We start from the raw sequence: 25817 nt of genomic DNA on the forward strand, positions 1-25817 counted from the left end.
CTCGGGGACTGGGGTGCCACTCTGATTTACAGGGCATTCCCCTGCCCACTCGCTCACACAAAGACTAGTCCCGGGGATGCTGCCACGCAGGGCCCAGTGCAGAGAGGGCAGGAAGGATGGGGCATGTGCCCCCTGGGGCTCCCTCCTCTCTAATCCCTTCAGAGTGTCCTGAGGACACACCCAGATGTCCTACAGGGGGTGTGTGGAGTTGGGCCATGGCCTCTTTGCAGGAGGGTACCTCTGCCCCCACTGAAGCTATGTTAGCTGGCAACAGCCCCCAGCCTGCCACTTCTGTGCTCATGATGAGCACAGTGCTGGAGGGCATTTATGCTCCAGTCCATGGCACCCATCTCTGTGGGCCAGGCCAGGCTGGGCTTCCCCATCCCCTCTCCCAATCCCCGTTCCCCTAACAGATTTTCCTGAGGATCACAAATCCACACACCTCATCCCCGCTCCTGCTCTGCTTCTAGGGCAGGGGGACAAGCCCTGACTGTGTGGCTCTGATGCTGGGGAACTCTCATAGGCCTGCATCCTGATGACCAGCAGGAAGGTGGCGGTGGTCAGCCTGCCCCTCACTCCCCTAGTAAAGGCAGACTCAGTCTTATTCTGGAGAATGGTACCGCTGTCCCTGGTCTGTGTCATCCGTGTTGTGTGCAGGGTGTTGTGGTTTCTCTCTGGCCTCAGGGGACCGAGGGACTTGGATGCCAAGCTAGGAGGGCTTGGAACTTAGGAACTGGTAAGTCTGCACGGGACAGAAATCAGGAACCCCAGCCTTTGTGTCATATCCTTTATTTTTTCTCACACATTCAGAAGGGCAGGCAGCAGCCCCGTTGGTGTCCACAGCTCATCTAGGTCTTCGGAGAAGCAGCTTCTGCCTCCTGGCTCCACCATCCCCAGGGCTCCCCAGGGGGATGCACTCATGGGGTGCCAGATAGCTCCTACCCCTGCCCTACAGAAGGAACGCCAGGGCAAGGGGTGGGAGAGAAAAGCCATGGGACAACATGGCCATCTGAGGCTTTGCTGGGTGGTGAGGAGAGGCTTTTAGGAGCTTTCTGGAAGCCCCATCCCTCAGTCCTGTTTACATCTCTTTGGCCAGAGCAGTGTCACATGGCCACTCCTATCTACAAGGAGCCCCAGATGTAAGTTTTATTTTACCAGGGCACTTTTGTCCCTCTAAGTGGGGTTCTGTTAGTAGGAAGAAGGTAGGGATGGAGCCAGGGAACCCATGGGGACCTGATAAAAAGGCACTTTCTTGGGGCCTGGGATCTGAGCCCTGCAACCTGAAGCAGGGGATGGAGCTGTGAGAGGCCAGTAGGGGGCGGCATGCAGCCTCAGTGGTTTTGTGAGAGGCCAGTAGGGGGCGCATGCAGCCTCAGTGGTTTAATAACCAACCAGTCATAGCTCCTGGCCTCTTCTGTGCTAAAATCTCTTGCTATTCTTAAGGCCCAGGTTCACTCAGCTCCCTTCTAGCTTTGCTTCTTGAGGGAAGGGATCCCAGGTCTCAGCTTCCCAGCCTGCAAAGAGCAGCAGCTGTTAGGAGCCAGTGCAAAGGGACAACTGGCAGGAGCAGTGGGCTCAATTAGGAACCATGACAGGGGCCATGGGGCTGCTCAGGTAGGAGGAAGCTGGACCTCCTTCTCAACAAGAGGCAGGAAGGGTGGCCCCCTCCCCCCAAGGACTAGAGATGCCGGGCGAAACCGTAGAGTCCTGTTGGGTCCTTGTGTACAAAGTGCCTGTTGATAAACCCCAAGTTCTTTGGAGCATTCTCTCGTGACTTTCAGGCTGCCCCTGTCTCCTTTGGCACTTCCTCCCTGGTCTTCAGAAGGAAAGGGTCACTTGGGATGTATCTCTGCAGTGTCCACTTCAGGACATTCTGGCCAGCAGGGGGCTCTAACCAGCCAGGTAGGCAATGGCCCCGACAACAGCTGCAAGTTCTGTGTAACCTGACATTGGACTTGAGCTCCAGGGCTAACAGGTCTGAGATGACAACTATCCTGGACGCCACAGGGACCGATTACAAACCAGGACATCAGTTTCAGTCTCTGAGAATTCTCCCTCAGTCATTTCCCTCTGGCTTCTGTAGCAAAATGCCAAGATGTTCTGGATTTGGGGGTGAGGGTGGGGAGAGAGGGAGGCAACCTCTCAGTTTGGGGAAGCTTCTATCACCAGGTCACTAGCAGCTTAGCTGAGTCCTCTGACTCAGCCCACCAGGAGGAGGACTGCTTGCTCCAACCCGTGGAACAGCCTGGGGAGGTGGCAGCTGTTTCTTTAAGGCTATTTTGTGGGTTTCTCCTTCAACCCAAACCTGCCTGGTGCCTGCCCGGTGTCAGCCGTCAGCCAAGAGAGAAAGAAAGCAGGCCGGGGAGGCAGCAGTGAGCACTGTTTACTCTGTCCGGTTATACACCATCAGCCACCGCAGTGACCAGCTCCCACCCGAGGGGACAGGGAATGCAAACAAAAATAGTTCTCTACAAAACAAAGTTTCCGCCCCGCCCCCAACCCTTCTTTCTGCCCCCTCCCCCAGACGGCGAGTTCCTTGGTTACCAGGCCTGGGGCCTGGTGGGTTGCAAAGGAAAATAAAGAAAGAATATAAAAGAGAATCAAGTCAGCGACCGGAGTCCGGGTCCGCTGGCTGGTGATGACCCAGGGACGGGCGCAGGGGGTGTCTGCAACAGTTCTGTGTGTTATGTGAGGTTGGGGGCAGGACCTGGGGGTGTTGGGCTGAGCAGCATTTCTCCCGACCCCCCGTCTCACCAGTAGCAACAAAAAAAAAAAAAGAAAGAAAGAAAGAAAAGAAAAGAAAAAGAAAAAGAAGGATGGGGCGATGGGTGACATAACCAAATAAATCAAAGTCGCAGGCCGCCGGGCCAGGGCCCCACAGCGCCCCCTGCGGTGCAGGGAGGGCAGTGCCGGGCGGGCACGAGCGCCGGGGCTGGAGCGGGGAGGGCGGGAGGACTCTGCTGAGTAGCACCTGGGAGCAGCTGGGCCGCACCCTTGTCGCCGCCCGGCCTCGGACGCGGGCCCTGGGACCCCCGGGCGAGGGTCCCCCGGGCGGGCTCAGCAGCCCAGGCGTGCGGCCAGCTCCAGCAGCAGCAGGCAGCCGAGCAGGGTGGCGGGGCGAGGGACGGCCCCGGGCGCGCGATCGCAGTCCAGGCCGCCGTCGTCATCGGCCAGGTCGCAGCGGGGCTGCTCGCAGCGCACGCCGGTGTAGCCGCGCGGGCAGGCGCAGCGCTGGTTCTGCAGGCAGGTGCCACCGTTTTGGCAGAGCAGCTGGTCGTCGTCGCACACGTTGGCTGCGGGGCGGAGGAGGGGCCATTGACGCGGCTGGTGGCTGATGCATCCCCCCACGTTGGAGCTTCCGCGACTGGGATATGGCAACCCCAGGGCGAGGCCTGAACCAAGGGGCCTGGGAGGCTCAGGACACACTTGGTGAGAAACGTGCCTGCGTGGATGGCAACCATGGCCGAAGAGCCCTGGCCCCTGCCTACCCCCACCAGTGCCCGGCTCTGTCCGCTCCCGCGGCGTCTGGGCGCAGTGCGTCAGGCGCACGTGCTGTCCGGTCTCCAGAGCTTTGATCATACTGTTCCACGAGCTTAGGCTTTTCCACCCTTTGCCCGTGGCTAACTTGTCCCCTTAACCCCCACCCCGGGCTCCGCCAGGCCTTCAGTTCCTCCCCACCAAACCTTCGGCTTTCAGCCAACTCCAACCGCTCTCAACCAGCCCCTAGTTCTGCCTCTCGGGGGCACCCACCTACACGGACTCCGCCCCCTTGACACCAGGCCACGCCCACCCAGTTCCTCCCACTGCCCACGGACCCCGCCCACTGTTGCATCAGGCACCACCCACCGTGACCCCTCCCGCCTGCCGGAACCCTGTCCCAGTTAGCACCAGACCCCGCCCACTATGGACCCTTCCGGCGCCCTGACCCCGCCCCTCGCTCAAGGCCCCGCCCACCAGGGCTGGCGCACTCACGGTAGCAGCCCTGCCTCCAGTAGTGCGTGGGGAGGCAGTCGTCACACTTGGGCCCTACCGCGCCCTCGCGGCACTCGCAGAAGCCCGTCTCGTTGCACCGGTCGTGCACGGAGCCGATCTGGTTGCAGTTACACTCTGAGCGGACACGTGCACAGCGTGCTTGGTCAGGGCGACCTGTGGGCGCTGCGTGTGGGACCCTCCCCTCCCCTGGCGTCCCTCCCAGCTGGATCTCCCTGGCGGTGACCCAGAAAGCACCATAAAATTTCATCTTCCCTCCCTGGCATCCAAACACCGCCTTCCTCCTCTCTAGTGCTGGCACTGTGTGCCTGGACCAGTCCCTTTCCCTGTCTGGGCAGCTGGAGGGACTCTTGAGCCTTCCCAGCCCCAAACTGCTGAGTCTGACAGGTGGCAGGCGCCTCATCGGGTGGCCATTAAACATCTGTCCAGGAGGCTGTGGCCTGTGTGGGGCTGTGGGGCGATGCCTCCGCTCATCGCAGGGTGAGGAGTAGCCTCAGAGGCCTTCTGCTGCCCACCCCAGCTGGTTTCCTGGGCCTCTGCTCCGTGGAAGGGGGCAAGTGTCCATTCACACACACACCCACCCTCCAGTCCTTGAAATCCAGTACTGGGCCTGGGGCTGAGTCAAGACAGGGAAAGAAGGGGGCACCTCTAATCTGACCCAGAGGCCCGGCTGGGCCCTGGCAGCTGGCTCCATGACGTTGGCGGCAGGATTGTTTTGAGCACTTTAGAGCTGATGGGATTATCTGAAGGCCATGGCATGATTCAGGCCGACAGCTCCAGCTTTGCAGCAGCCCCATACCAGAGCGGGCCTGGTGTGTGTGGGGGATGGGCATGGGGGCCTGAGGGGCTGGTGGGGGGAGGGGCAGTACCCCAGGCCCAGGGCCTGCATGGATTTTGTCCACCAGAGCGTTGGAGAAAGTAGACCAGGTGCCTCCCTCTACAGGTAATTCATTTCTTGTGTTGTATTGTTTTTTGTTTTGGGTGCAGTGCTGGGGATCGAACCCAGGGCCTTGCGCATGCTAGGCAAGCTATACCCCCAGCTGGGAAAGCATTTGAAGGGAAGCTTCAGCAACAAAAGATAGTTGACAGCCTTTCCCCTGGTCCACCTCCTGATTTTACAGTGGGAGCCCAGAGAAGAGAAGGGACTTGCCCAAACGCACACAGCAAGGCCAGCTCTAGAATGGAGACTTTGACTCTGACTACTGGCTCTGTGGGGGCACTGTGTGGGCACTACTAGTGGCTTCTGTCCCTCGAGGCACCCAGCTGGAGAGGGCCCTGGGACTGGAGTCTCTGCACTTCCCCAGGGGTCTCCAGACCCACCCAGCACCGCCCTACACGAGCAGGGTGTCCCTGGTGCTGTGCCCAGTCACTCACCAATGCAGACGTTCTCGTCATCCAGCTCAGCCGAGCCATTTCGGTAGTAGCCCAGGCGACAGTGCTGGCAGTGCTGGCCTCGGGTGTTATGCTTGCAGCTGACACATGTCACCACGTTCAGGAAGTCAATGTAGCTGCAGCGGTTGGAGTGGCCGTAGCACTCACAGTCTGGTCAGCCAAGTGGGAAGAACACCAGCAGTCAGTGAGTATTTGGGGAAACTGAGGCACAGGGAGATGAAGGACACACCCCGGACATGCGGGGAGTGTGGGAGGCGTCTTTGGAAAAGGACCTGGAAGGTGCCCTGGGCCTCAAACACTTCCATAGCTCTTAGGAAGAGCTGGGCCTGCCAGCTTTAAGGAGAACTGTGGAGCCTATGGGCAGGGAACCAGGGAGGCCAGCAACAGGCAGTACAGGGCTGGGTACCAGGGCAAAGTGCTCTCTGAAGGATGCCCACAGCTGGGGTGGTTAGAAGGTGATTCATGGAAGGAGGATGGGTCATGCTGCCAGGCTGTGCACTCAGGGAGGGCAGCTCCAGGCTCCCACTCCCCACCCATCCTTGGGCTCCACGGATGAAGGCATGCATGAGTGATGGGCAAGATGGAAGGCAGGAGCTTCCTCCCCATGCTGCTTTGGAAGAGGATTGGGAGGAAACTGTTCTCTACTCCTGTCCTGAAGAACCTTCCCCCTCCTTTTTTATGCACTACTGGGATTGAACCAGGGTCTTGTACACGATAGGCAAGGGCTCTACCACTTGAGGTATATTCCCAGCCCTTTTCTTTGTCTTCAGTTTTTTGATACAGGGCCATGCTACCTTTTTTTGCCCAGGCTGGCCTTAAACTCACAATCCTCCTACCTCCACCTCCCAAGTTGCTGGAATTACACTCGTGAACTACCACACCCTGCAAGGGCCCTTTTGTCTCACTCAGCCTGAGCCTTCCACAAGTTTGGTTGCCACCAGAGTACCAGCTTCTGCAGGCATCTCTTCCCCTCCCCCAGCCCTGATCAGACTCCTGGCTCTCACTGCTCCTAGAGGCTTGAGGCTCCACATCAGGAAAAGCCACCTCCGTGCCATGGATCCATCACCCCCACCTACATGTGTTTCCCAGGCCAGCCCTCCCGATGGCTCTGCCAACTCCCATGACTGCCTGGGGCGAGGCTCCCAGGGCTTGAAGGTGGATCCCAGGACATCATAAAGCAGCAAGGTTGGGTAAGAAGGGCCTTCCCTCTGCAAGAAGAGGGGGTTGTCTCTCCTAAGGGAGTCAACACCCCCTTCCTCCTCCACTGAGCATGAGAGCCAGGAGGAAGAACCCTGGTCAGCCTGTTGAAACTCCACCTTACTTCCGTCTCTAAAAGATCCCACTTCCCTCTTGTCATGGGAGAGGGAGGCACCAATGGGGTCTCAGTGGTCAAGGGCGTGAGGGACCCTGGAGAAATGCCTATAAGATGTGGGCCTACAAGATAGTGGGTTTTCCTTCACCTCTGCCCTCCAGACACAACAAGGAGGCAAGGTATCCTTCAAGTGTCCCAAAGAACAGTGTTGGTGACCCAAGTGTCCCAGATTCTGCTCCAACCAAGACAAGCCCCTGGGCCACACCTCCCAGGGGAGCCAGGACAGACTATTTCTGGAGGCTGCTCTGCCTGCCCACTGTGCCCCCATTGGCCTCTGACTCATACCTGCTCCCAGATCCCTTGGGGCTGGAAGGCCAGAGGGAAGAGAGACTTGTTCTAACCTTGACCCAGCTACTCCGGGAGGGTTTTCTGAGCCAGCTCGGATAAGGGCCTCTGCCCTGCATCGTTTTTCTCCAGTGGAGGTTGAAAGAGATGTTGGAGTGAGGGGGGGGAGGAGGGAGGGCGCTGGCCTTCCTCTTACCTGGGAATTCTTCAATGGGCATCACTTGATGAGATTTGGGCTTGGGCTGGAAAAGTTCGGAGCCCTTGGCAGGGGCAGGGGCAGCAGCAGGGATGCCAAAAGCTTAGAGAGATGAGAAAGGAGCTCTGTGGTCTGCCACCATCCACCTGCCCAGGACGGGCTGCCTGGGCTAAGGGAAAAGCTGAACCAAGGCTTCAGAGTGCCCCAGGCCAGCTGTGGGGCAGCTTTATCACCTGCTTAGGTCGGAGGCAGGGAGAGGCCACTCTTAGCATCAGGGAGCCGAGCCTCTCTCAGAGCTTGGGGTTGAATCACCTTGTGGAGATGATTCAGCACAGGCAGGAGCTCACAGAGCAGCCCTGCCTCTGGTCCCTCTGAGACCATGCACACGTCTGGGTCACTCCCCACACATCCTGCCTGTCCCCTGACATCCCCACATGGTGCTAAGTCATTTGCTGATGCAGAACGACTTTTGGCTGATTGAAAACAATGCTTCACGTGCTCATCTGCTCTTGCCCTTCCTCTCCTCCCACCTCCCCAGGGCATCAACTCCAGACTCTAAACCTGGCATTAAACACTGCCGTCTCCTTTCCTTTTTGAAGACACTTCCCTGCTCCAGCTAAGTCCTTTACCATCCCTGGATTCTCACGCACAAGCATCATCAAACCAAGAGTGCAGCAGGTGCCTATCTTCCACTGGGGAAGTCCTGTAACTGGGGATAAGCATGCCATGGTTCCCGAAATAAGTGTCACTCCCTCGCTTCCCTCTGGGAGTCTGTAGCACCTCAGTGGGTCCAGTGCAGGGAAACGACAGCTTCAGCTGTCCTCTCTGTCTCATCACTTGAGAGGATGTTCTGTTCAGGGGTCTCTAAGGGGTCAGGAACCAAACTTCTGTGACCTGCCCTAATTGTGCAGCCACTAGCCAGCAGAGGGTGCCCAAAGCCCTGTTCGGGTGCTGAGTTGGGATGGGAGGGGAACTTCAGGTGCTGGACAGGTGAGTGGCGCCGGGGCAACAGGGCTGGGAACAGGTGAGCTGGGGCTGGGGACAGTCTCCCTTCTTGGAGGGCCAGGTTGGCCCATGTGTTTCCTGTGTTCATCTGTGACTACAGACTAGCCCCTGTGTATCTCATCCCTGCAGTGAGACACTGAGGCTCTTGACTTGGTCTTGTGCCTTCCACAATCCCTCCCCGCCCTCGTTTAACTGGCACACTGCCCGCTTTTTCAGGTTCACTGCCTCTCTGTCCCATTGCCAAGCCTTTGCCCAGGCTGGTCCTACCACCTGGAATGTGCCACTTTCTCTCTTTATCTCCTTCCGGTCACCTCTGTCCTGTTTTATCTGCCTCTTCTCTGACCCTCTCTGGCTGCTTCAACTGCCCAGGTGTCCCGTGAATGGGGTAGGAAGGACTCCTGTAATAAGGGACATCTCCCCCTGACACCAAAGCCTTTGGTGGTGGACAGGGCTTGGGTTTGGTGATGTCGAACTGGACTCTCCAAACAGGTGAGAGCGGGGGAACAGGTAGAGCTCTCAGGCCCATTCCCTGTTGCGTCTACCCAAGTCTCTCTACTCCTCCCCTCAGTTCTTGGGGTCCTCTTCCCAGCCCAGGTCCCAACCACATATACCTGCTTCCTCCACTACAGAGGAAGGGGCTCAAGGGTCTAAGATCCAGCTTCCTAGGGTTTGGGCCCATCCCAGGCCCTACCCTCATACCTTCTGCACTGGAGGACACCTGGGGCCAGCGAGGGCTCTCCCCAAGGGGGGCAGCCATAGATGGCTTGGTCCACTCTTGGGAGGAAGAAGAGAAGAAACCAAGTCATGTGAGATGTGAGACCCCCAACCCCCCACTCCCCTTATAAGAAGCAGCACTATAAAGGAGAGGCTATCTACATTGGCTAAAAATGCACTGCGGGGGCAGCACCTATACTACTGAAGCCTGTGGAGGCAATGCACACTTGAAGCCAGACAAGAGGGAGCTCGGGCCTTTCTTCACCGGGACACCTGAATTTGGGGTCTCTTCCCTGGCTGGGTGGAATCTGATTGAAAGGTAGAGTTACACCCATATCTGAGCTCAGACCTCTCTGAATTAGCTCTCTAAATGCTGGAAAGGATACATATGTCGCCAAGATATCAGACATGTCAAGAAGTGTCCTGGAAGGCCTCCTGTCCAGCCCCGGTGCAGGGACTGGAGTGTCTCCCAGTGTCTGAGCAGCCTCCTGACTCCTGGTTTGAACTCCAATGTGAGTCAACCCCCCTGCACAGTAGTGCTCACTTCCCAGACACATAACAAGGGACGTGGGGCTGGCGGAGGCAGGCACCACTCTATCTGAATTCCAAGGACAAACCCAGAGGGACTGGGGAGGGGTCTGATGTCTTCTGCCTCTAAAAGAGGTTGATGGGAAAAGAAAAAGAAAAAGTGCCAGCTAAAAAGCGTGGAGACTTCCCAGCTGGGAGCCGGGAGCCCTTGGACATCCAACTGACATTAACATAGTGTTCAATGAGGAGACAAAGCCGCAGGACCCAAATTGGCAAGGGTTTAATTAGAACTGTGGTAAAAGCAGCCCTGGAGGCATTTTGCTTTGGAGCCTGGCTGCCCCCACCTCTGTTGAAGCCAGGAAGATGGGGGGGGGGCCCAGCCCCACTTTCCACCTGCAATCCGTGCCTGTCAAACAGCTTGACATTGGCAGAGGGGAGAAACATCTGGGCCAGGGGTTTGGGGACCCAGCTGGTCTCCAGCCAAATAGGCTAAAGCACCTGTTGGAAGGCATCCAGAGAGACTCAGGGTCTTTCTGAGCGCTGGGTCTGGGGCAGGAATGTGTCTCCAGGGACACGCTAAGGTGCTTGGGAAGAATGCTCTCGAGGTGGCCTATGTCATTGCCAAGACCAGATGAAGGCCCCGTCTGGTCCTTCAGGGCCGCCGTGTAAGCCAGGCTTAAAGGTGGCACCACCTCACAGCACCTGAGGCCTGGAGGCCGTGGGATCAGGTGGCAGAGGGGGCAGGTAGCAGCTGGAGTCAGTGAGCCCCGAGCTCCAGCCCAGTCTGTGTGTCATCGTAAACTTGGGACTTTGGGCAGCTGCTTCTCCCTTTCTTTCCTTTTTCTTTTTAAAAACAGCTTTATTGAGGTATAATCTGCATGCTATAAATCAGCTGCATCTTCCTAAGTCTCAATCCCCTCTCCGAGGGACTAGGAAAATACCAGCCTCCACCCTCCCAGAGCTGGAAGCACGGCTGTGACAGCACAGTGAGCTCTTAGCTGGCTCTTGCCACCTGCAGTCGTTGTCACTGCGAACAGTATAGACTGGGTGTGGGTTTGGCTGCTATACAGGAGGTGGGAACCCCCAGACCCGGAAGGCTCGGCCACTGGCAGTGACCTTGAAGCCAGCTCTTTCCTTCAGTGCTTCTGCTGCCTGGCACGGAGCTAACAGCATTCCCGTCAAATGTTTGCTAGTGTGGTCTGGAGGAGGTCCTGCTTCCTGCTCCCCCCCAGTTCAAACCGCACCCCCTCAAGAGTCACCGCTGTGGCCCCTGACTCCTCGTCTTTAACTCCCAACTTTGCTGCCTGTTTTGTTTCCCTCACACCAAAGCACAGGCAGCTTCGAAACTGGATTCAGGGTTCCTCAGCGCTGTGTGTGTTTTGTGTGTGTGCATGTATGTGTTTTGTGAGTGTGTGTGCGCGTTTTGTGTGTGTGTTTTGTGAGTGTGTGTGCATGTGTGACTGTGCATGCGTGCATGTGTGCGTGTTTTGTGAGTGTGTGTGTGCATGTGTTTTGTGTGTATGTGTTTTGTGTGTGTGCGTGTTTTGTGAGTGCATGTGTGTTTTGTGAGTGTGTTTTGTGTGTGTGCATGTGTGTTGTGAGTGTGTTTTGTGAGTGTTGTGTTTTGTGAGTCTGTGTTTTGTGTGTTGTGTGTGTGCTCATGTGTGGTTTTGTGTGTGTACGTGTTTTGTGAGTGTGTTGTGTGTGCATGTGTGTGCGTGTGTTGTGTGTGTTGTGTGTGCATGTATGTGTTTTGTGAGTGCGTGTATGTTTTGTGAGTGTGCATGTTGAGTGTGTTTTGTGAGTGTGTGTTGTGTTTTGTGTTTTGTGAATGTGTGACTGTGTGCATGCATGCGTGTGCATGTATGTGTTTTGTGAGTGTGTGTGCATGTGTTGAGTGAGCGCGTGTGTTTTGTGAGTGTGTGTGTTTTGTGAGTGTTTTGTGAGTGTGTGACTGTGTGCATGCGTGCGTGTGCATGTATGTGTTTTGTGAGTGTGTGTGCATGTGTTGAGTGAGTGCGTGTGTTTTGTGAGTGCGTGTGTTTTGTGAGTGTGTTTTGTGAGTGCGTGTGTTTTGTGAGTGCGTGTGTTTTGTGAGTGTGTTTTGTGAGTGCGTGTGTTTTGTGAGTGTGTTTTGTGAGTGTGTTTTGTGAGTGCGTGTTTTGTGAGTGTGTGTGTTTTGTGCGTGTGTTTTGTGAGTGCGTGTGTTTTGTGAGTGCGTGTGTTTTGTTTGTGCGTGTGTTTTGTGAGTGCGTGTGTTTTGTGAGTGCGTGTGTTTTGTTTGTGCGTGTGTTTTGTGAGTGCGTGTGTTTTGTGAGTGCGTGTGTTTTGAGTGCGTGTGTTTTGTGAGTGTGTGTGTGTGAAAGTGGGAGTGGAGGAGAGAGAGTGCCTGGTCTCCCACCCGAACAGACCAGTGTGTTCGGAGGCAAACACAGCCCCTTCCCCTTCCTGACTATTTTCGCTCCTGTCTGCCCGCCACTCCTGAACTGCCAAGGGCAGGGCCTGCTAGTGTTTGAAGCTGCTAGTGACCCGTCCTCCACCTGGGGTGGGGGCTCCCCCGAGCCCCTGTGGAGAGGGAAGGTGCAGAGAAAATGGAGCCGCCCACTGAAGAACTGGGTGAGCTGGCCTGAGGGATTTCCTCAATACTGTCACCATGGTCTGGAAAGGCTGGGCACCCCACCCCCAGCCAGTAGAGTCCAGATGAGACCAGAGTTCTATCCTAGCACCCCATACCTCGAGGATGCACACATCCCACCTTTGGAGAAGAAAAAGAATCAGCCAGGGTTCTAAGCCTGTCTGTAGCTGCAGACCCGAGGTGGGCCTCTCACTAGGCCAGCGACATGGGGCAGGAAGTCTGCCCCTCCCCCAGCCCACAGGTGCAGTCCATCTCTCACAGAGGCTTCCTGCTGACTGGTGCTCCCACAGGCTTGCCCCCTTCAACCCCTGCCCTGACTTCCCACACTGGCCACTACTGCACAGAGCAGCCTTGCTGCCACAGGCACCCTCCTTCCAGGTCCCCCTGTCCCCTTGCCCACACTGGTCTTGGGGTCCTTCCTGGCAATGCCTTGTTGGGCAGGAAGAAGATTCTGGGAGCTTGAACTGATGCCTGGAACCCCTGGCTGGGGCTCTGTAACTCGGTGACAGGTTGGCCCGGATGGCCTGGGGCCCCTTGGCCCGTGCTTTTGCGGCTCTAGGGTGCTAGTGCTTTCTACTCTAAGAGCAAGCGCCTGTTGTCCCCAGGGCTGAGAGAGGCAGGGTCTCGTTTACAGGCAGGAGAGGGTGGGACAACAAGGGTCCCTGGCTGTACTCTGGTACCCACCTGTGGGGCGTGGGCTGCTGGGGGCTTTGGGGGCCTGGGCAGTAGACGTGGAAGGGGTAGAAGTGGTGAGGCACCCCCTCATGGCCTCAGTGACCATAGGGGCTTTGGGGGTGGGGTCTTTCTGGGACCTGCTGATGCCTGGTGAGAGACAGGAAAAGCAAGAGAGGGTAGGGAGCTGGTGGAGGTGGAGGCACCCCAAAGAAGCCACTTACACAGATGATGGCTGTACAGACCAGAGTCCTGCAGGGTTCAGCTTCCTTCTGGCACCCTCTCTGCCCACTGGCATCCCAGTGGGGAGGGGCAGTCCTGCTGGGGAGGGACAGTTGGGGAGGGTGTGGCCCCATGGAGCCCCATGGTAACAGCATGCCCCAGAAGCATCTTCGAGTTTGGGGTCTGCCACAGCTGGCTGCTGACTCTTACAGCAGATGGCAAAGCCCTTTCAGGAGGAGAGAGGTGTGTGAGGCTTAAAAAAGCACTAGCGTGTCTTGCTTAGCATGGTGCCTGGTCCACCCAGTGCTTGGTGGACTGTCCCAAAGATGACTGCTGAGAGCCCATGGGCACCCACTCCAGTCACTCTCACCCTTCTCGTGAGTTCTCAGGACTCCTACACTCCTGCAGATGCCTCCCTCCAGGCTGGCATGTCCTGAGAGCTGAGTTGACCTGGATGACCAGAGCCTGGGAACAGTGACTTGCCCTCTCCGGCCTCCTGGCTGCCAGCAGCTCCTGCCCCCGGGCAGGCCGGCAGCGGGTTGGATTCTACCACTGGGTGGAACAGAAGGTCCCCCTATTCCTTCCTGGCAGAAGAAAGCACTCCCAGACTGGGTGTCAGAAGAGGCCCAAGTGATAAGAGGAGAAAGGAACCCTCCCAAGGATCAAGGGACCCACACAAAGTTTCCAACAGCTTTCCAAAGCAGCACTGATGAAGCTCCTGCAGACAACAGAGCCGCTGGGCTGTGGCCACAGCAGAGCTCCCAGAGGACACACAGAAGGAGGAGAGGTGGACAAGCGGATGGGCAGAATCAGAGGAGGGGGCGGAGAGGCCAGGCCCCGGCCCCTTCCTTTTCCCCACTGGCAGGACACAGAGCCGTGTTGTACTTACTGCCAAAGGCGGAGCCTGCAGCGGCACCTGCAGGGAGACAAGAGGGTCACAGAGCTGGCTGAGGAACACAGCCATTCCCTTTCTGCATAGGAGGGGGTGGCAGGACAGGGGAGCCCACTGAAGTGTCCATCCCTCTGCTGAAGGGAAGGGACTTAAAGGGCCTATGGCACCTGCTGGGTCACAGCCACTGCTAACAGAGCTGAGAAGTAGCCTCTGGCACAATCTGCAGGGTCTCTCACTGCCGCCCTGAGACGGAGGGGCTGCTATTAGCCCATTTTTAAGATGGAGAAACTGAGTCTCAGAACTGCAACTTCCCCCTGGAACACTTTGATAAGTGCCAGCCTCTCCTATTGAATCTCAGTGCATTTCCTGTCTGGGAAATAGAAGAGTAGACAACTTATTGGAAAGCCATTGCAGTGGGTGCCCCATGTTGAGAGCTTCCTCACACCAGCCACTGTGTCAATGTTCCCCTGACAGGAACCACTTTGTCCTCACAACACCCCCTGAGGGAGTTTCCCCATGGTTCTGGTTCTGCAGATGAGGAGACAGGCTAGGCGTGAGTGGCCAAGGCAGCCTCAAGTCTGGGTCTTTCTGTCTTTGTGCATCTGTGTCTTGGGGATCAAGGAGGACTGAGATCACGGCTTGACCAGAGGCACTGCAGTCCCAGGGTAAGAACTGTCACTGTTCCAAAAGGAAGGAGCTGGTCTGGCCTCCCCAGGTGTTCCTGAGAAAGGATGTGTGGTGTTGGCAGTGGGATATGTGGCGCACTGGCCCTTCTGGGTGAGCCAAGGCTGTGGCCGGCAGGACAGTCAAGGGAGGCCTGGGAGGACAAGCTGTGGACACTTGACACTCACTCCTTCCCTTACCAACAGGTCTGGGCAGGCACCGTGTGAGGCACGAAGGACACCTTGGGGGGAGTGTGGGAGCCGACAAGCAAGGACATGCAGATAACTGGGACAGGACTCAGAGAGGCAAGGTGACCTCTGAGCTGGGCCCTGAGGATGAGGGAGCCACAGGGACAGAGTAGAGACTGTCCTGTCACAAGAGACTGTGGGTGTCCAGGGATGTGGACACAGGGCACTTCAGGTTGAAGGCGGTAAGGGAAGAGAAGTGACAAAGGGTAGGGGTGATCTCACAGGAGCCTTAGCGGGAGAGAGACAGCTGATCAGGTAGGCCTTTGTTCAGGGCACCGAGGGTTCTGAGGCAGGTGGGCACACAGGGGAGCACAGCCCTGGGCCTGCAGAGGGGAGACCCCGGCCCAGACAGAGGCAGGAGATGGAGGGAGGTGGGGGTGAGTGCTGGGAAGAGAGGGAGTTGGGTGAATATGGGAGAGGGGTTCCCGTCAAGGGTGACCCCCAGAATGGCCCAGTGTCTGGGTGCCACTGAGTGAGGAGGGGTAGGGGTAATAGAGGGCAAAGTTCACAGGGGCCTGTTTCAAGCTGCGTCTCCTTCACTGTCTCCTGGTTGCCCCAGAAGGTGTAAGACCAGGTGAGACAGCTGCAGGCTGAGAACACGGGCCGCCTTCAGCCTCAGCCCTACTCGTTGTCAGTCCAGAAGGAACCCCTCTTTCCTGGTGACATGTGGTGGTGGGGGTCTACTCCAGGGCCTCTCCCAAACAAGGGAGCCTTTAGCAGCCCAGCCCCACAGGAAGGAGAGGCTGAAGTCATGGCTGGGGGTCTGTGAGGTGGAGACAGTGGTCCTCCTAGGTGTGACCCACAGGTAGGAGCCTTGGTCTAGGCGTGGACGTGGGCAGACAGGAGTCCTTGCAGAATCCTCCCAGGAGCAAAAGGAGACAAGGAAAGAAAGAGCCAGAAGTAATGGGGTGGAGGCTGCAGGACAAATGGAGGGCAGGACTGCCAGTAAAAGAGGGAGTGACAGTGACTAAAGGAAGAGTTGAGGACACAAAGAGATGGGGCTAAGTAGCAGGGAGGAGGGGACCAGGCAGGGGGTGGGCTGTCAGTGTGCCAAGCAGTCTCTGTGTCTTTGAAGACCCTGAGTGCTGTGAGGTGCCTGGCAAGTCACCCCTTCAAAGGGCTGTCACAGTGCTGGCCTTGGCCCACTCGAGACAAGCCTGTCACGGCCTTGCACGGCTTTTGGCTTTGATCAGCCTAAAGCTGCATGAATCTTTCACAGGGAGGGAGGGCACCCAGATGGGACGGGTGGTCAGGAGCAGGAGCAGCTGACTAGCTCTAGATTTGGCATTGGGTCCAGGGCATGGCCTTGAATCACAGTGCTGGCTGTACTCACTGTAGAACTAGGAGGCCCTGTGTTGGCTAGGCCTCCGTGTGCTCATCTGGAAGAAAAGTGGTAGTGACACAAGGTGTTTTGAGGGCAGGGCGTGTACCAGGCCCAACACAGCCTCAGGCATAAACAAAGCACCTGCCAGACGTCAGGGGGCTTCCGGGGTCAGGGAAGGGCTCACCATGGGGCGGCCTAGGACCTTCTCCACTTGTAGCCTAGGGACTCCCTGGGACCCAAGATTTCATGGAGACCCTCATAGCTTCTGCTGGGGACCTTGATGAGTGAGGATCCCCCAAAGGGTGTTCAAACACATGTAAGCAAAGACAGCAGGTGGCTTGCCTAGCACTGCTGAGCCAGAGGCAGACCAGGACTGGGCTCAGGTGAGGACCTCAGGTGGCATCCTGCAAGATGGAATAACCAAGGGAAATATGCAGCATGTGGCACCATGTGACATACTGCAAATATCCCTTCGGGATGGGGCTACAGGCCCTGTTTGCCTGGAGGAGGGGCCCTGCCTCCCGGGGGTCTCCTGTCCTGCCTTCGGGGAGCAGGGGCGGAGAAAGGCTGAGCAACTTATCTGGGTTTCCCTGCCATGCCAGCGCCAGAAGGGCGGCTTAGGGTTCAGCTGGGGTCCCGGAGGGTCTTGTTGCAAGGCTTCTAACAAAATGCACATACATGCCCGTGTGTTCCTCTGTGGGCACGTGTGCGTGCACATGCCTGTGCCTGTCTGCTGGTGTATGTGTCTGCCCGTGCATGTGCAGCTGCTGGGGTAAAAGGCAGGAACCTGGGCTGCTCTGGCTCCCCTGGTTCAAGGGCACAGGGCACGGGGCGCGTACGTACAGGCGTTGGGAGAGCCATGGGGCAGCGGCAGGTAGGAGCCGGCACGCCAGGCCCGTGTGCGGAAATTCTTCCTGCACTTGCTGCAGTCAGGGCCGGTGGTGTTGTGTTCACACTCGCACTGCAGGCTGCCCTCGCGCACTGAGCACAGGTTGGCGTGCAGGTTGCACTTGCACCTGGGGAGACCCAGAGAGGCAGAGGTCAGGGGGTTTGTGGGCTGGTCGCCTGGTCCCTGAGGGAAGGACAGCCTTCAAGAGTGTCCAGGACAGTCCCTGGGACCCTGAAGGCCACAGCCCAACCTGCACCCACCAATTCCCAATTTTTGTCCTTTGGGACAAAAACGCCCCGATTTCCCCTCCCGTGGAGGGGTCCACAGCTCTGTGTGACCCTTCCCAGCCATGCTGCCTGGGACTCCAGGCTTTGGTCCTGTCCCTTTTCTGATGGTGGCTCCTGGGGTGAATTGTGAGACTCCCACATCCCAGATGCTATATTTGTAGCAGTGTGGCTCCGATCACCTTAGTTTGTGACTGAAGTGGGTTGACAGAAGCAAGGGCCACTCCCAGCCCCTTTTGCAGACAGGGACCTGGCCACAGCCTACACCTGCACCATAAGCCAGTGGCCTGCGCCCAGGCTCTCGAGGGCAACAGGGAGAATCCCAGCTCCCAGCCCTGTCAGCTCATCAGCACACGTATTATTCATTTGTTCATTCAAATATTTATAGGCAACTCGTTTTCTAAAAACTGGTAAATAAAGGCAAAGAATTGCACATTGATTCTGCCTGTCCTACATAAACTATACCTCGGGGTAACCAGGAGTGGAGAAGGGAAGGTTTCTTTTTCTGGAGCATTTCGTGCTAGAATTTGCAGTCCCTAATGAATGAAGGGCCCCAGGCACAGAGCAGCACCAGCCCAGAAAATCACAGAGACAGAGGGAGAATTTCCCATAGGAGAATGCACCCCCACCTGAAGCCAGCTCCCCAAAACTTGCTGAACTTGAATCAGATCGTCTCCACCGAAAATGCAGAGGACAGAGCAACACATTAAACATCACCAAGGGGCCACAGCTGGCACAGTTCAGGAAAGAAGGGTCGTTCAACAGGTGAATGGCAGAGGGTAGGGTCTGTTATGGAGGGAGGGGACCCAGATAAACAGAAACATCAAAGGCCTAGCAATGCACACAACCAAACAAATGGAACGTGTATTTATGGGACACTCGTAAATTTGCATACTGACGATATTTAAGTGTGCTTGTGGCATTGTGGTTATGTTTCTTAGAGCCCTTGCTTTGTAGAGATGCAAACGGAAATATTTACAGATGAAATTATCTAACAACTGGGATTTGTTTCCAAAGAACACAGAGGACGGGGAGCACTGGGCAGAGACACTAATGACAACTGACGTAACAGGTGCATTGTGGTAGTCTCCCTCGCTTCTTTGGTATGTGTTGGAACCCTCCACAATGCAAAGTGACATAGGAGACAGTGCTCTGCCTTCTGATATGGGAGATTTCCAACACAGACTGTCAACATGTGCAAAAAGCAAATTGCACACCGATGTGCTTACAAGAATCCTCTTTTTACTAAAATATGCAAGGAAAAATACTTATAGGGCACCTGTTAAGTGGGGAGCTCTGAGCTGGAAACAGTGAGGAAGATGGTCCACAAGGCAGATGGGGTCCTTGCTCTGACGGGATATTGAGTCTAAATGAGACACAATTTTAAAAAGCCAGCGAGAGGGGGGCGGGAGGAAGGACGAGTAGGCAAGTCCAGGAGCTTTTAGGGCAGTGAAATGATTCCATACGATACCACGATGGTGGAGAGGTAACACGCCTGTGTCAAAACTCCAGGACCTTAACGTAAACTGTGGACGTCAGTTAGCAGTCGCCTAACTAACGAACGCACCCAAGAAGGCACGGAGTTAGTGATACGGGAAACTGCAGAGGAGAGGGGTACACTGGAACTTTCTGGACTGTCTGATCAGTTTTTCTGTAAGCCAGCTCTAAGGATAATCCATTAATTAGTCAAGCCATAGCCACAGGACCCTCCAATTGTTCACTTCAGTTCTTCTAAGCGCCCAGGTGTTATGTGCAGGAGGAGGCAGGAACATCTGGATCTGCCAGGAGCGGGACAGGGTTCCTGGAAGAACGGTTTTAAACCAAAACCTGAAGGAGGGTCAAATATTGCCGGGCTAGAAGGAGAGAACCTTCTAGAAAGAGTGCAAGCATGAGGGAGTTGCTGGGGGCTGGGAGGAGGCTCAAAGGATAGGAATCGTCTGACCAGGGCATGGCAGCTGGGTTTTATTCTGCAAGGAGCTGAAGGCCAGTGGAAGGCTTGATGTGTCCGGCCTGGGTTGTGCTCTATATCACTATGGCTGCTTGTGCAGACTGGCTTGTCTAGGGACCAGGGCAGGAGACCAGTGAGCAACTGTGGTGTGTGGACAGGGCCGGGACTAGGTGTGGCAGTCATGACACCCAGCCACGCCTGGTGGGCGGGTAGGATCGTTGCTTCACAGCTCGCCTAGTCATCAAGATCGCTTGCTGGGGCCAGGGGCGTGGCTCAGTGGTACAGCGCTTGCCTAGCATGCTTGAGGCCCTGGGTTCCATCGAGCACTGGCAGGGGCGGGGGGGGGGGGTGGTCCTTAATGTTTAGCCAGCACTCCTACCCCGCCTCACCTTTGCTCCTCTCCACACCCTCCCCTGGGCTGACGATGCTTGGTGTTCCTGCATCGCTCCCCAAATCCTCCTGGGCTCCCCAAATCCTCTCACTCAGATTCTGTGCGGCCACATGACAGCAGCTAACACCTCTGTCTTCCCTCACCTTCTAAGGCAGCCCTGCCAGACCCCCGTCACGCCTCTCTCCCTCCCACTGGGAAGGGGCTCCATAGGCGTCTGGCCTTCCAGGGCGGGGATCAGATGCAGCACCCAGCGCTACCCACGGTCCTCTGGGGTGGCCGGCTGCCCTCCCTCTGCAGTCTCCTGCCCTTGTGTTATCCTGTCCAACAGTGAAGGAGCTTAACGGTCAGACGGTCCTCACTTAGGGTGGTTCCTTTTATAACCTTTGGACTTTGTGAGGTGGAAAAGCACAGCCACGCGGCCAGGGCTAAGTGGCTACCCACACTTCCTGTGAGTCAGGCTCTGTGCTGCGTGACTTTGCCCCACCCTGAGGCTAACATAAGTGTCCTGGGAACAGTTTCGGTGACGAGGCTAAGCTGTGATGTTTGGTAGGTTAGATGCAGTAAAAGCGCATTGGGTTTAATATTTTCAACTTGCGCTGTGTTTCGGATAAGGGATGCTTAACCAAGCTTAACCGCTTTCGTCCATCCTGCCGTCACAGCCTTACTCTAACCCTGGCAAGGTTTCACGGCCAACCCTGAGCTGAAACCAAAAGAGCATGAAGAAGCCACTTCACTCTTCCTCGGGAGTCCCCATCCCTCCACTACCACACGTGCTGTGGCCCTACTGTGTGCCACACATTAGGGAAAGGCACAGCATCGGGGGGGCTCTTTCTCCTGGGAGCACAAGGTCCAGGCAAAGGAAGGCCCTGTCCTTCAATGGCTTTGATCACGTTATGATGCTGTGGTCTCCGTCCCTCTGAACAACCAGTCACAGTGCACATTAGTGCACGGAAGGCTCGGGCAAGTCCTGCAGCAAAGAAACCCATCTGACTTTGTCGGACAAAAGCTTGTTTACAAAATGTATTTGACCTCAGGAAGTTTTGATTTTTTTTTTCTTCTGAATTCCTATTTAACACCCCACTGAGCTAGCCAGAGAGGAAAACCCCAGTTGTATGAAACCAGGAATGTACTCTACGCTGCTGCTCTGAGGAGGGGATATTTTTAGTTACCAGCTATATAGAGAAAAGACTGCCATCAACTTTGGGTAATAACACTGACCTTGGCTTATTAAAAATGTATGAAAGACCAGCCGAATCTGAGAAGCATATTGTAGCAATGATAACAGGGAGTCACGGATGTCAGCACCGGACAGGCCTGGGCAGCACAGGTAGGGGAGCAGCCCGTCCAAGGCCAGGCGATTGTCCCTCCCTGACCCCAGCTCTGCTCAGGCCCCATCCTGTCTTCTGTAGGAACACGAGATGTCCTGGCCTCTGCAGTCCCTGGCCTAGCTCTAGAAGGAGCCAGAGGCCCCTCTTCTTCCTGATGACTGCATCAGCTCTGGGTGATGCAGATGTGCGTGTGCGTGTGCGTGTGTGTGTGTGTGTGTGTGCAGCACTGGGGGTTGAACTCAGGGCCTCAAACCTGTGAGGCAAGCGCTCTGCCCCTTGAGCCACACTCCAGTACCCCAACCATCGTATTTTTGAAAATGCAGGGTTTTTTTCAATAACAAACTCATCAAACCTGCCATCTTAAAAAATTTAAAAAGTGCATTCATCTAAAGAGATTATTGGTAAATAAACAGATGAACACAGTAGGACCAGCACATGCAAAAGAGTGGAGTGGGGCTCTTTCCTTGCTGTCTACAAAAATTAACTCACAATGTCAGAGCTAAACCCAGAAACGCTCAGCAGGAAACATGAAGAAAGGTGTTCATGACTCTGGATTGAGCAACAGCGTCTCAGATGATATGAGAAGCAAAGAAACTGAGAGAAAAAATAGGTAAATTGCACTTTATCAACCAAACATTTTTGTGCTTTGAAGGACACTATCCAGAGGGCTCACCGCTGAAATCTCAGTTACTAGGCAGGAGGATCACAGACCGAGGCTGGCCTGGGCAAAAGCATGAGACCATCTGAGAAACAACTCAAGGAAAAAAGGCTGGGGAGTGGCTCAAGCCATAGAGCACCGGCCTAGAAAGCATGAGGCCCTGAGTTCAAACCCCAGTACCACCAAAAAGAAAGAAAAAGAGAGAGAGAGAGAAGAAAATCTAGAGAATGGGAGGAAATCTGTGCAGATCTCATACCTGGTGACTGGAGTACAGAATCTATAATAAGCAATAAAATAGAGAGAGCCTGATTTAAAAGGAACAGAGCCTGGGCAGACATTCCTCCAAACATACTCGAATGGCCAAGAATCACAGGTAAGCCACCAGCAGTGTTGGCCGCAGGGACCGTGCGAAAGCCACAGTCCACAGGGCAGTGACTATCGGAAGATGGCTGCAGCACCACACAGAGTGAACCACAGAGGCCATGTGAGCCAGCAGCTATACCCTGGTGTACACATAAGAGAAACAAAAACACATGTCCACACACACATACACATCAACCACCAAGGCAGCATTACTCATAAAACCCAAAGAGGAGGTCACCCAAGTGTCCACTAATGATCAACGAACCATGGTTCCATGGATGGAATATTATTCAGTCATGAAAAGGGAAGGAAACACTAATTCATGCTGCGACACAGAGGAAAACATCATGGTAAGCAAGATAAGGCAGACACAGAGGAAAGAAATTGCGTAAGTCCATTTACAGGAAATATCCGGAATAGGCAAAGCTTTACACACAGGAAGTTGATTGGCTGGGAGGGGAATTAGGGGTGATCACACAGGGGAGTAGGGTTTCTTGTTGGGAAAAAATGTTCTCAAACTGTGGTGATGGTGGCACATCTCTGTGAATCTACTAAGATTCATCGAATTGCACTTTAAATTGGGGGTGCCAAGCATGTGAATTACATTTCCACAGACCTGAGAGTGAATGAGCGAGAGACAGACAGGGTTAGGGGATACAGAAGGGTGGCAGAGAAGGACCGAGTCCTCGGCCTGTCTCCCAGCAGCATCTCACCACTGGTCTTGGGAGAGGCGTTCACTGTGTAGCTGTCTCTGTTTGTAGACAGCTGGTGCTGGAGGGCTCACTTTGCATAGGAGCTTGTCTGAGGTCCCGAGTGGAGTGACTACAGCAGCCCCCCACGACAGTCCTCTGCACGGCAAATGGGGAAACTGAGGCCTGGGAAGGCCTGGATCCCAGCAGCTGATGCACAGCTGAGCGGGAGGGGCACCAGTGGATGGGGCTTCGTCCAGCTCCAGGGCACAGAGCTGGGTGGCTCGGCACAGACTCTTAGCCAGTCTGCCTCTGTTTACTCATCTGAAGGCCATGAGCCATGTGCAAGACCATGACACCGGTCATCTGTGAGTAAGCGATGAGGGAAGGGTGAGAGGACAGCTCTTCACAAGACACTAATGAAGGTTGAACACTCTTACTGTCACTTCACAGACAAGGAAGCAAGGCACAGAGATGTCACGAAAGTTGCCCAAGGCCACACAGGGAACCCCAATTGAAGAACGGCTTCAAACAGGCAGCTGGGCAGCATGCTGGTTCTCAGACAGACAGAGGCGCCCAGAAGTGCAACCGCCCCACAAGGCCCCCAGACATGGAAGCGTCTTTTCCCTCCTGCTCAGGCTGCGCTTCTGTGATTTCTCTCCCTATTCCAGAAAGCCCCTGGGACACAGAGGAAATGCAGTAAGTAAGCAGACGCATAAATAATTTACGAGTTCTCCTGCATGACGGGTGCAGTGCACTACTACCCAAATCCTGAGCAAACCCACAAGGCTGAGCTCCTCCCATTTCACAGGTGAGGACACAGGACCCACAGGTCAAGGCGGTAGCTCGCCAGGTCCCCGGGTGGAGTTGCTTGGATGCAATCCTGAGGCCTGGCCTTGGCCGCAAATGCAGCTCGGGAAGAAGGAATCCACTTTCCTGTGCTCCCCACATCCGCTCTGCCGGAGCCCAGACCCCCGTGGTGGCCCAGGGGCCTGGCAGTGCCCCGGGGAGCTGTCTCCCCTTCAGCCACGGGGTCAACTTTCCCAAGGAGTCACTTACTGAATCTGACCTTGAGAACAATGGACCTCAGCTGAAAACCATGGCCTGGACCGCCTGGTCCTCTGCACAGCACTTCTCAGCTCATCCGACAGGGGCAGAGCGAGGCTGGCCAGCCGCCCCTCCCACCCCACCAAACCCCACGTGGGGCTTCCACTCTTTGGACTGTGGATGTGCACACATGCTCTCATGCTGTCTCACACGCACACACGTGACACACACTCTCACACGTGCACACATGTGTGCACACTCGCTATCACGCACACATGTACATGCACACATCTCACACACACACACACACACACACACACACACACACACACACACACACACGTGCTGAGTCAGCAGCCAGGTTCTGGTTCAAACCTGCAGCAGATTTGCTAGTTGACCTTGAACAAGTCACTGCTCTGGGTCCCAGACCTCTTAGTTACAGAAGGACTAGCTGAATTCCTCTGTATACTCATCCCTGTTGACCTTCCCTAAGTGCCTACTACACTGTCTGGCACACAGTAGGCTCTTAATGCCTGAGGAAGGAAGAAAGGAAGAAAGAAGAGAATAAAAGGAAGTGGGGGAGGCAGGGAGGGAAGGAAACAAGGAAGGAAGGAAGGAAAGAAAGAAGGAAGAAAGAAGGGGGGGAGGGAGGGGGAGGGAAGGAGGGAAGAAAGAGACCATGCCCATCCCTCCTCGCCAGCATCCAGTATGGCACCGTCACCACGTCACAGCTGGGCAGGGGCATCATGCCCTGTGGTGACCACACAGTTGGGCTTGGACGCCTGCTCCAAAGCTGTGTGATCACGGGTGGGTGACAGTGTCAGGGCCAGCCAGTGGCCAGTAAGACTGGAAAGCGCTGTTCCCGCCTGATGAGATGAGCCGAGACACTCCAAGTGCTGAATATGGGTCTGACGCCTGTGACCCAGAGCCCCCTTCCCCACAGCCACCACCTACAACACCCGACGCTATTGGCCAACAAGTGACAAGGAAGGATGGGGCAGGTGCTGGGGCTCCCAGAAACCAAGCCTGGCCTTCCCTGGCAGCTCCAGGGAACAGACCCCTCGTTTCCACTGTCCTGATAACACCCTGCCCCCAAAGCCAACAGATGCCAAAACAGACACCACTGGCCTGAGGCCCCAGGGGTCCCCTTCAATGGGACACATCCACTGGCCACTTGAAGTCACTTCCACACAAAGCCTTATGCCTCCATGGTTGCCAAATTCAGCAAAGAAGAGTACAGGATGCTGGCCGGATGCAGGGGTGCACAGCTATAGTCCCAGCTACAGAGGAGACTGAGGCAGGAGGATTGCTTGAGTTCCAGAGTTCAAGGCCAGCCTGGGCAACACAGCTCATCTTAAAAAGAGGCAAACAAATACAAGATGCCAAGTTATATTTGAATTTTAGATAAGCAAGGGATAATTTTGTTGGTATAAGTATATTCCATGACATACTTGGGATATACTCTTATAGTAAAAATGGCTCTCTCTTATCTGAACTTCAAATTTAACAGGACATCCGTATGTCACCTGGCCACCCCAACTCACGTCCTCCTCCCACCCCTGAGGCCCTCACGGCCTGACGTGGGGCTCACCCACTCGCCTGCAGGAAGATGGCCCTTCTGTCTGCCTGGGAACAGAGGGTCACAGCTGCCTCCTCAGCTACGTTGTTCCTTTTTCTGGAATTGACGAACCCCTAATGAGCCCCTGTTCCCAGCCAGTGCCAGGCTCACCTCCAGGGGAAGGCGCATCCCAGAAAACCCAAGTTTTCAGGAACTGTGGCAGGCCCAGTTGGGGGTCTGACAGCCACACGAAGGACAGCAGGGACATCAGCCCATGCCAGGCCTGAGTGTGCCCTGCCCAGCAGGGAGGGGCAGGCAGTGCTCAGGAGATGCCGGCAGAGACACCATCTGGACGCAGGCCTGGCACCAGCGCACCAAGAAAGTCGTGAGCCGGGCCCTCCCCTCCTCCCCTCCTCCCGGTGAGAGGTGCGGGGTTTGTTTGGAGCGGCTCCCAGACATGGGATGTAGGTCAGCCCTGGCTGCGGAAAGACTGATGTCATCCACTCCTGGGGGGAAGATGGAGG

The 25817-nt window shown here is 55.8% G+C and overlaps 1 protein-coding gene across 8 annotated transcripts in view; it reads right to left on the reverse strand.

Moving 5' to 3' along the window:
* Positions 1 to 773: 773 nt before the first annotated feature.
* Positions 774 to 25817, reverse strand: part of Ntng2 (netrin G2) — a 64762-nt gene continuing 39718 nt past the window's right edge. For 5 of the 8 annotated variants that reach the window (XM_074052947.1, XM_074052946.1, XM_074052945.1 and 2 more), the window contains 8 exons: positions 16982 to 17154; positions 13901 to 13927; positions 12802 to 12939; positions 8940 to 9014; positions 7236 to 7337; positions 5365 to 5532; positions 3973 to 4107; positions 774 to 3293 (listed from right to left, as the gene is read on the reverse strand). In XM_074052947.1, the coding sequence (XP_073909048.1) occupies positions 3058 to 3293; positions 3973 to 4107; positions 5365 to 5532; positions 7236 to 7337; positions 8940 to 9014; positions 12802 to 12939; positions 13901 to 13927; positions 16982 to 17154 (1054 nt within the window). In that variant the 3' untranslated portion in view covers positions 774 to 3057. The remainder of the gene's footprint in view (positions 3294 to 3972; positions 4108 to 5364; positions 5533 to 7235; positions 7338 to 8939; positions 9015 to 12801; positions 12940 to 13900; positions 13928 to 16981; positions 17155 to 25817) is intronic. The other 3 variants (XM_074052950.1, XM_074052951.1, XM_074052952.1) reach the window with 3 other exon arrangements.

Source organism: Castor canadensis, chromosome 13, assembly GCF_047511655.1.
Source record: "Castor canadensis chromosome 13, mCasCan1.hap1v2, whole genome shotgun sequence".
In the NCBI taxonomy this organism is placed as follows: Eukaryota; Metazoa; Chordata; class Mammalia; order Rodentia; family Castoridae; genus Castor; species Castor canadensis.